The sequence below is a fragment of the Panulirus ornatus genome, chromosome 4, assembly GCF_036320965.1.
Source record: "Panulirus ornatus isolate Po-2019 chromosome 4, ASM3632096v1, whole genome shotgun sequence".
NCBI lineage: Eukaryota > Metazoa > Arthropoda > Malacostraca > Decapoda > Palinuridae > Panulirus > Panulirus ornatus.
Window position 1 is genome coordinate 69812466 of NC_092227.1, and position 11546 is coordinate 69824011.

General features: G+C 42.9%; 1 protein-coding gene across 1 annotated transcript; it reads right to left on the reverse strand.

Moving 5' to 3' along the window:
- Positions 1–1394: 1394 nt before the first annotated feature.
- Positions 1395–10643, reverse strand: LOC139767146 (uncharacterized). The gene is made up of 6 exons (XM_071696176.1): positions 10522–10643; positions 7116–8696; positions 6266–6317; positions 4385–4613; positions 3908–4024; positions 1395–2980 (listed from the first exon to the last, which is right to left on the reverse strand). Exons 2-6 carry the CDS (start codon positions 8680–8682, stop codon positions 2639–2641), a joined length of 2307 nt encoding a protein of 768 aa, XP_071552277.1. The 5' UTR covers positions 8683–8696; positions 10522–10643; the 3' UTR covers positions 1395–2638.
- Positions 10644–11546: the final 903 nt, after the last annotated feature.

Consider the following 11546-nt stretch of genomic DNA (forward strand, 5'->3'; position numbering starts at 1 on the left):
GCTGGTGACGGAGTTTGGTAAAGTGTGTGGAAGAAGAAAGTTAAGAGTAAATGTGAATAAGAGCAAGGTTATTAGGTACAGTAGGGTTGAGGGTCAAGTCAATTGGGAGGTGAGTTTGAATGGAGAAAAACTGGAGGAAGTTAAGTGTTTTAGATATCTGGGAGTGGATCTGTCAGCGGATGGAACCATGGAAGCGGAAGTGGATCATAGGGTGGGGGAGGGGGCAAAATTTTGGGAGCCTTGAAAAATGTGTGGAAGTCGAGAACATTATCCCGGAAAGCAAAAATGGGTATGTTTGAAGGAATAGTGGTTCCAACAATGTTGTATGGTTGCGAGGCGTGGGCTATGGATAGAGTTGTGCGCAGGAGGATGGATGTGCTGGAAATGAGATGTTTGAGGACAATGTGTGGTGTGAGGTGGTTTGATCGAGTAAGTAACGTAAGGGTAAGAGAGATGTGTGGAAATAAAAAGAGCGTGGTTGAGAGAGCAGAAGAGGGTGTTTTGAAGTGGTTTGGGCACATGGAGAGAATGAGTGAGGAAAGATTGACCAAGAGGATATATGTGTCGGAGGTGGAGGGAACGAGGAGAAGAGGGAGACCAAATTGGAGGTGGAAAGATGGAGTGAAAAGGATTTTGTGTGATCGGGGCCTGAACATGCAGGAGGGTGAAAGGAGGGCAAGGAATAGAGTGAATTGGAGCGATGTGGTATACAGGGGTTGACGTGCTGTCGGTGGATTGAGTCGAGGCATGTGAGGCGTCCGGGGTAAACCATGGAAAGCTGTGTAGGTATGTATATTTGCGTGTGTGGACGTATGTATGTACATGTGTATGGGGGGGGGGGTTGGGCCATTTCTTTCGTCTGTTTCCTTGCGCTACCTCGCAAACGCGGGAGACAGCGACGAGGTATAAAAAAAAAAAAAAAAACATATATATATATATATATATATATATATATATATATATATATATGTATATGTGTGTGTGTGTGTGTGTGTGATTGTCCAGTGTTTACCAAATGGCGTCCTAGCTTCGTCTCTTCGATGTATATCAGCTGACTTATATTTCTCTCTTGTGTCTCCCCTGATGATGTGATTATTACACGAAAGTGCACTTGGGAACTTATCGTGTTTCATTTTCCCCGTGGACTCATAGGAATATCTTGATCACGCGCAAAATTGTGATCCTTTCCAATATATATATATATATATATATATATATATATATATATATATATATATATATATATATATATATATATATATATATATATATATATGGAAACGTGGATAAGGAAGAGAATATTATGGAAACGTTGATAAGGAAGAGAATATTATGAAAACGTGGATAAGGATGAGGATATTATGGAAAGATGGGATTTTAGATTAATAGTTTTTTTATTTATTTTTATCATGACGACAGACAACAGATTCCATCCCTAGTTTATCGTCAATAATATTTCTATCATTTCTGCAGACATCTTACATTACAATCCATAGAAATCGAGATCTTTTACCTGAAACGAACATGTCTATATAGGAGACGGCCTAGAGCGTCTTGCTAACTCTGGACCGTCCATCGTGGACGACCACTCACAGAATTCATCAGAAAATTGAATCTATACGTTTGAGATGTCGTCTCGTATTTATAATCTGGGAAACCAGATAGATTGTGCTGTACATTACCCATTGCCATGCCTCTCCATCTGAGCCACTGTACTCATGCGGGACTCCCCATACCTCACTTGTCATGTCCTTAGAACGAATAGATTAATCTCAGGTTTCCGTTTGCCTGACAAGGAATCATTAAAAAAAGATATGACCCCAGGACCTCTTTCATAGGGTTCCCGTACGATAATGCGACCCTTCTGTGTAATGGCGTGACCTTGATCTTATCCTTAACGGTAGGTCAAAGGTCAAGTCACCATGACGTCGTGCTCAGGAGGATAAAACTTCAGGAAGGTAACTTGATTGAACAGGTTTCTAATGATGACTTTTTTTTTCAGTCTCTCGTCTATGAAATTGGATCGGATTTTTTTTTACGTTGAAGGCTCCAGTCACGAACACAAATCAATATCAAAGCCGGGCCTTAACTGAAGGGGGAAGAAGAAGAGACAAAGGAAGGTATTTACGAATTTTAGAACAAGTGAAAAACCTGTCTTTGAGAATGTGCCAGGTCGGAGAAATTGGGAGAGACATGAGAAGGTAGAGAGTTCCAAAGCTTTTAAGGTGTAGGGAAAGAAACAGTTGTCAAAACGGCCCACCGACGGCCACACAGTGATCATGTGACGCAGCAGCTTGCCGAGTATTGCGTGGTCTAGCTAGTGGTGCGGGTACACAAGTAGTCAGCTCTCGGGGAGGAAACACTAAAGTAATACCTTTAGAAGCGGGAAAGTGGACCAGCATTGCGGCGTAGGGCAAGTGGGTCAAGTTCTGAAGTTAGCCTGGGACAGTTCATCAGTCGGATCGCTTTCGACTCAACACTCTCTTCTGGCATGTTCGATTCATCTGGTGAATAGCGTTAGCTAGTCCCTAGTTGACAACTCATTTTGCTCTCGAGTTCATATGTGTTCGTATTGACTGTTGTTGGAGACTTCTGTACAAAACGATGGCTTGAGGAGGGCAAGGGTTATGCCGAAGTATCAAAACACTGAACGGAGGAGCAATGACCAGTAGACGAAGTTGAAGATGACCAGCGCCACGGGCACGACCAGACATCGAACTCTGACTATGACTTTCTTCGCCGATTCCTTGGGGTTCACTTTCCTCCTTTGGTTCCAGGGCTGGACGGTGGTTGTGCGTTCCACGTTCTCCAGGTGCTCGGTCAGCACGTGGATCAAGGTGATGAAGAAGAGGAGGAAGATGCAGTGGAAGAACCAGACGTCGATCATCTTGACGTAGGCGGTGACGGGGAGTGAGTTCGAGGTGTTGCTGAAGAGGGTGTACAACACGAGCAGCGTCGTCAGGCTCACTGCCATACGTACCTAGGATGAGCATGTGAATGTCGTGTTCATCATATAAATCTATGAGGAAGGACCATCATGGTTTCATGAGACATTAGATGCACGTTCTATATGTATAAATTATCATCAGGATTTCCTAATGTCTCGATGTCTTTTTAAACGATGTAATACAATGAAACTGTCTGGTGTTGAGTGCAGTATAGGAAAACATATATTTCAAATAATGAAACGTTAGGAAAGAGTTTGATTAATAAAGTGCCACTGGAGCAGATATTTTTTATAGATAAAGACCCTTACGTTGAGGAGAGGGAGTTTGATGACTATAGAAGCTGACTTAGAGCAGAATGGAGTTTGATTAAACAAAGAAACGTATGTTCAGGTGAGTCTGATGAATTTAGGAAGTTATGTCGAGCAGAGAGAGATCGATAAATAAACTTACGTCGAGCAGAGAGAACTTAATAAAAAAGTTTATGTTGAGCAGAGAGAGTTTGATGAGTAAATAGGCTTACGTCGAGCAGAGTTTGATGAATGAATAAGCTTATGTCGAGCAGAGAGAGTTTGATGAATGAATAAGCTTACGTCGAGCAGAGAGAGTTTGATGAATAAATAAGCTTACGTCGAGCAGAGAGAGTTTGATGAATGAATAAGCTTACGTCGAGCAGAGAGGGTTTGATGAATAAATAAGCTTATGTCAAGCAGAGAGAGTTTGATGAATAAATAAGCTTACGTCGAGCAGAGAGAGTTTGATTAGTGAATAAGCTTACGTCTAGCAGAGAGAGTTTGGTGAATGAATAAGCTTACGTCGAGCAGAGAGGGTTTGATGAATAAATAAGCTTACGTCAAGCAGAGAAGTTTGATGAATAAATAAGCTTACGTCGAGCAGAGAGAGTTTGATGAATAGATAAGCTTACGTCGAGCAGAAAGAGTTTGAAGAATAAATAAGCTTACGTCGAGCAGAGAGAGTTTGATGTATAAAGTGGCGTATCCGATACAGATGAGCATGGTGGTGGGGACGAAGACGGAGAGGACGATCACCGTCCACCGTCGGGTCAGCTCGAACTGCACCTGCAGGACGGGAGGTCACTTACTGAGGCCAATTGGTCGGAGTAGAGGTTCCTATGGTAAACAAACATTATGATATCTGTTTCTTTCCCTACGCCCGTAAGTTTAGCAAATCTTTACCTTACCATGTTTCTCCTAACAGCTGTATTCTGACCATACCTTCTTATGTCTCTTCTAATGAGCAGATATATAAAAAAGGAAGGGTTTAAACATCACAGTTCCTCGGTCTTAAAAGTTGTGCACGACGCAGATATTTATGTGACATGCTGCTGAGAGACGCGCCATCTCCCGTGCTACAGGCTGCGGCGTGACCTGGCCTGACCAGAAGTGACCTTCTCCAGCACGGGCCGTGCGAGGTTTTACCTGCAGCTCGCTGAAGCGCGTCTCGTTGTTGCCCGCCTCGCTGACCGTGATGTTACACTCGGTCACCTCGTACCCGGGCAGTAGCTTCTCCTCCAGGTAGATGACACTGGTCTTCTCGCTGATGAAGGTCGTGAGTTCTTTGCGGACGGAGGCCAACTGCAGGAGGATGAAGCATCGCTGGACGTCGAACGGGTAGTAGAACACGTCGAACGAACAAGCGAAGTTCCCACTGGAAAGTAAAGAACACCGTTGAGACTCGTTTTCCTTGTACATATTTCTCAGCCAGTGACTAGATGACTGACTACTGACTGTGAGAGCCTCTGTGCACCGTGTAGCTTGAAGGACAGTGATCTTAAGGGGAGGAAGTTAGTGATGTTAGGGCATATGCTTTCAGGATACACGACCCGTGCATCTCCCGTTGTAGCATGACTGCCTCGGGCACCAATTTGGTTCTTCGATAAAATCATAGTCTGAACTACTCAGTACGGCCCAAGATTTATCAGACAACTAAACTGTCTTATCAGTGGTTATCATTGCATGATGTTGATTACCTCATCCGAGGTCTCCTACCTTAAGATAAGCTATTGTATTCTGCTAACCTCCTCATCTCACCCACGTCAGGTTAAGTTAGGTTAGGTTAGGTTAAGGAAGCATTTCATGAAAGTGGGTACAGTGACGCACCCCTACATAGCAAGATGTTCATTGGAAAACGTCTTACAGCACTGGAGGGTTTAGATCTACCTTTCACCATATTGTTCTTCAGAGCACAAGCGTTCAGACCACCCCTGGCTCATGAACTGGTGGGTTACTACTGGCCAAGCCGACCTCGAGAGCGTAATGCAGGTTAATCTACATAAGTTGCCTTATCAGCTTTATGGAAACGCATATCTATAGTTATTGTACATTTCTGTTAATAAGAGTTTAAGATATACTTCATCTAAACGTGCAAGAACTTCATCGTATACGAAAAGTATATGGTACGTCAGCAGTAGATGGCTGTGTCTACTTGGTGCAAGCTAGGGTTTTGGTGCAAGCTAGGGTTTATCATATAACCCTAATGCCCCTTCTTCAGGGCCTCTTGCAGTTCGAAGCTACCGCACAGTTACTATCAGGGAGATGATGGACGCTTACTGACGTGGGTTCGACGAGATTATAATGCGATGATACAACTTCGCTGCAAAGCTTTTTACCTCACGGCGTAACAACAAACAAGCAGAGTCCAGTAATGCCTGGTATATCGCATGTTTACCGAATGGCGTCCTAGCTACGTCTCTTCGTTGTATATCAACTGACTGTTATATTGCTCTCTTGTGTCTCCCCTGAAGATGTGATTATTACACGAAAGTGCACTTGGGAACTTATCGTGTTTCATTTTCCCCGTGGAGTCATAGGAATATCTTGATCAGACCACTTGAAAAAATATGATCCTTTCCATATATATATATATATATATATATATATATATATATATATATATATATATATATATATATATATATATTCTTTTTTTTTTTTTTTTCATACTATTCGCCATTTCCCGCATTAGCGAGGTAGCGTTAAGAACAGAGGACTGGGCCTTTGAGGGAATATCCTCATATGGCCCCCTTCTCTGTTCCTTCTTTTGGAAAATTTAAAAAAAAATGAGAGGGGAGATTTCCAGCCCCCCGCTCCCTTCCCTTTTAGTCGCCTTCTACGACATGCAGGGAATACGTGGGAAGTATTCTTTCTCCCCTATCCCCAGGGATAATATATATATATATATATATATATATATATATATATATATATATATATATATATATATATATATATATATATATATATATGGGGCTGATAATGACCTGTGCATTAGCGTTCGTACAACATAGTTGTTTACATTACCTGTAGTGGAGGTGCTGGACGAGCATGGCCGACTCGCCCGCATATAACAGATCTGGAAGAAGTTGTGGAATACGTTACAGAGATTACATTACGTTACACAGATTACATTACGTTACACAGATTGCATTACGTTACATAGATTACATTACGTTACACATTACGTTGCATAGATTGCATTACGTTACAAGGATTACATAACGTTGCACATAATATTACATTACACAGATTGCATTACTTTACAGATTACATTGCGTTAAAAAGATTACATTACATACACAGATTACATTGCGTTACACAGATTACATTGCGTTACATAGATTACATTACGTTACACATTACATTACGTTGCATAGATTACATTACGTTACAAAGATTAAACTACGTTGCACATGATATTACGTTACACAGATTGCTTTACGTTACAAATTACATTACTACAAAAATTGCATTACCGTCACACATTGCATTACGTTACATAGATTACATTACGTTACAAAGATTACATTACGTTGCACATAAAATTACGTTGCACAGATTGCATTAAGTTACAGATTACATTACGTTACAAAGATTACATTACATAACACAGGTTACATTACGTTACACAGATCACATTACGTTACATAGATTACATTACGTTACACAGATTATATTACGTCACACATTACATTACCTTACATAGATTACATTACGTTCGACAGATTACATTACGACCTTGTGATTGTCGGTTACCTTTACGGTTATCTTACGTGACATTCACCTGAGATTGCTCAAGTATTTTCGTGCAATGTGTCCATGATGTACAGGAGCTGCATCAGCTCAGAACTGTGACTTACCCATTCTGACTTACCCATTCTGACATCGTTGAAGTTGGGAGGCAGCGGGACCCCAAACTTCCTGATGCCCACCTCCTCCTCTATGTTGTTGATGTTGCCGTCGTAGACGTTGGGGAACGTGATGCGCGGCGTCCAGATGCGCGACGTCTCGTCCTTCGTCAGTTTGTTCCACTCGAGAGAGTCGCCAAGATTGAGGTAGGTGACCCGAGGGTCTTGCCACCTCAGCTCCACGTCCATCTCCACACTTATCGCCCGCCGGACGTCGCTGATCTCCACGATACGAAGGATACTGACGGAGGCGGACAGATGGATGGGTCCGCCCCCCGTCTCGTTGTCTGGGGGTTGGTTGGCCCTGTAGCCCCGGGGTAGGACGATCATTTCGCAGTCGTCCTCGTCGGAGAAGTCAGCACAGTCGTTGTCGCCGTTGCATCTTTTCTCCTTGGGGATGCAGTCGCCGTTGGAGCAGCTGAATTCGTAGTTATTACAAACGGATATGCTGAGCTGGACTTCCGAATGCTTGAGGTTGTTGCAGAGTGATGTGTTCAGCGTCCAGAAGTGGCGACCAATTGGGTAGGAGTCTCTCGAGGGGAGGGTTACGACGGCAACTGTCTCACTCAGGGTTGTATCGTACATTTCCCACTGTTCCAAGTTATTCCTGTACACCATATACCCGTAGTAACCATGGAGGTACGGCTTTCCTCCCTCGTAGCCAAGGACCTCGAAGAACGTCTCGGCCTCGACGCTGAAGCAGAGACCCCGTAGTCTTAGGGGCGTCCTGTGCTCCATCTGACAGGGGACGCAAGCTTGCCACTTGATGTTGCACGAGGTGTCCACCCAGCGGCCGTTGGGGAGGAACATCAGTATGCAGTTCTCCCCCGTCCCTCCGTTGGGTTCATTCAGCTCAAAGAAAGTCTCTTCGATGACCTCGTTATTGATCATTTTTCGCCACGTGTCTTCGTCTTCCGCGTCAGTAGCGCCAACCCACAGGTGGTAATTGGACTTGCAGTCGAAGGCGAACCGCAAAGAATCGTTGTACAGCATTCTGTTTTCCGCCTCAGTAGAGGGACTGTAGATGTTGTAGCCTACCCTCCTGCACGTTAGTATGGACTCGTCCAAGAGCCGCCCCTCTGGGAAGATCACATATTCTACCGAAGCTTCACAGAACTCCGTGGCAGACACGTTGTCAACAGTGGCCCCAAACACTTCCATCTCCTCTCTGTCAGACGAGAAGATGTCGCCGGGAGTCACCGCGTTGCAAGTGGCTTGTTGCTTGACCTCCTCCTCGGTGAGGACTCTTCTGTAGATGTTCACCTGGGCAATGTGACCCCGGTAGCACTGGTCAAGCTCGTAGCCTCCAGCGAGCCGGTCCTGCTCCTGGCCGAGGGTTATGATACCTGCCAGGGGCAGCTTAACCTTACTGGTGGTTATAGGTCCTTGTGCTCGCTCCTCCCCTCCCAGATATACGAGGTATTCGCCTCGACGGAAGAGATGGCAGTAGTGACTCCACTTGTGAAGGTTAATAGGACTGGTCAGGTTCGGAAAGCTTAGTTGTCGAACCCCATTGTAGTAAAACCCGAGCATCCCACCAGTTCGATCTGAAATTGCACAAAAGACAATATATATATATATATATATATATATATATATATATATATATATATATATATATATATATATATATATATATATATATATGACTTGCATCAGACGGCGTAAACACTCCCAATTGTTGCATGATTTGGCTTACTATCTATTAAGGTCAGACCGGAAAAACTGTTGCGGAGGTGTGTTATTGGCATCGCCAGGCAGTACGCAGGGATGACCATGAAAATGCGATTGCTCAACACTGTCATGAAAATGATCACCCCATACATTTTAGATATCCCGTTATTATGAGTGAATTGACAGAACGCGAAAACAAAAAAAATGTTCTTCAAGACGCATCCAGCTACCCAGGTCAACCCCTGCCACTTGACCCCCCTTAATCACGCTCTTTTACAAGGGTTACTGCCGGACATAGCGGCCTGCGGTTGGTGTGTACTGGTTGGTGGTAGACGGTGGTACTCGGGTGTCATGTTGGGATTCAGATAACTTGTTTGCAGGGTTGTGTTTTTTGTAGTATTCCGTATAAAACTCCGTTTTCTATTTGGATCCAGAGAATGGGATAGGTGGTAGGACTTTTATTTCTGTATTTTTACACTGCAAAAGTGATTACTGATGCCCAATAGTAATTGCTGGTGATTGTCAGGTAAATGGAAGCGTGATTTCTAAATTATAGAATTCAACTAAATTTAGTACCACTGGATTCCTTACAATGCCTACAAATGATAGAGTGTAGGATTTTAGGTGTAACACCTCGAACTCCGTCGGTTTTTAACTTTTCCTCAAGTACCTCACTATGATCCACACATACATTGGAAACCCTGACTAACCATTCGACAACACAGGCGCCCATTTTTTTTTTTTAAAAGATTTAACTTCAGTCCCATTCAGTCCAAATGCTTTAACACACTTCTTACGCAAGGCTTTCACTACCTCTTTTCTTCTCACCACACCACTTTCCCTGACTCTCTCCGCATACCTTGACGTCCAAAACACCCTCCATCTTCCGCTCTGCAACCGGACACATTCCCTCTGAATACTAATTCATCATCTCATCTTCACTTCGTCTCTTCCACCGTCACTACATACTCTCATTTGATCTCTTCTCACACAGTACTGTATATATATAGATTGGAACGATATGGTATACTGGGGTCGACGAGCTGTCAATGGATTGAACCAGGGCATGTGAAGCGTCTTGGGTAAACCATGGAAAGTTTTGTGGGGCCTAGATGTGGAAAGGGAGCTGTGGTTTCGGTGCATTGTACGTGACATTTAGAGACTGAGTGTGAACGAATGGGGCCTTTTGTCATTTCCTAGCGTTACCTCGTGGGGGAGGGGGGGTTCTATTTCATGTGTGGCGGGGTGGCGACAGAATGAATAAAGGCAACAAGTATGAATCATGTGCATGTGTATATATGTCTGTGTATATGTCTGTGTATGTACATATATGTATACGTTAGAATGTATAGTTATGTATATGTGCATGTGGACATGTATGTATATACATGTGTATGTGGGTGAGTTGGGCCATTCTTTCGTCTTTTCTTTGCGCTACTTCGCTGACGCGGGAAACAGCGACAAACTATAATGAATGAATATATATATATATATATATATATATATATATATATATATATATATATATATATATATATATATATATATATATATATATATATATATAAACGGACTGATAATATTTGACTTGAAAATCAATACATATGAACAAATCAATTGACTGTTGACATAGTGGATGAACAGCATGTCTGTCAGCCTGTATGGTCTGTTGTCGTACAGCATCGCCGCGCGACCTACACAGGTGGAGGACGTCGTTCTCCTGGTCGGATACAGCCAGGGAGAGATGCGTCTCGTAGTTGGTGAGGGTGGAGGGCCGCGTCCAGTAACATACGCTCAGCTCCTCCGCCTCGGAAACCTTCCCCTGCCGGCAGACAAACACATTTTTCATTGCTACATACCTTTCGTGTCCGTGTTATGAAACTTTATCTTTCTTGTATTATAAACCTCTCGTTTGAGGATATGACTAGAAGATAATTGATTCTACTCTTTAGCTAGGGAATCAGAAACCTTTTGAAGGGATATTAATCCATGGCTATATGTTATGACAGATGGTTTGCGTGTTGTAAGATTGATAAAGTCGTGGGGGTTTGATAGCAGCTTATCAGATCACGTAAAAGTAACGTGTACTTTAGCAGTGCACATCGGATGTTCTAGCAATAGATATACGGTAAGAGTGTAAGGAGGATAAAGGAAGAGTTGGTGAACTAAAGTATAGATTTCATGATCAGAAGAAAGCAGGTCGTGAGCTGGAACATTAAGCGGTAAAAGTGAGTTGAGTTGATGTGTAGGTAGCTGATGATGGCGTTGATACAGGTTGCCATGGAGGTGCCTGGAATGATATAGTGTGTGGAGTGGGAGGAGCAACATGATGGAGTGAAACGTTATTGATGTTGGTTGTTAAGAATAATAAGAGACCGGAAGGTGAAAGTGAATTTTACGAAAAAGCCTTGATTAACGAAAGGAAAAGAATATTTACGATAAGTTTTCCATAAACATGGTAAGACACTTGGTACTGATCGATGAATAGAAAATAGAAATATACTTCAGAAAAGTAATGAATGAATTTTTTTTATTTATAATAACTAGATATGAACATAGTACAATAAGTTGAAAAGTGAGGTGTAGTACAGGGGGACAAGATGTTAGGTTAGGGGTTGGTTGGTTTTGGGTTGGTTGGGTTAAGGTGGTTAGGGGAAGGTTTAGGTTAGGTTAGGTAGGTTTTTAAAAGGGTTGGTTGGTTTGGTTTAAAGGTTGGTTGGGTT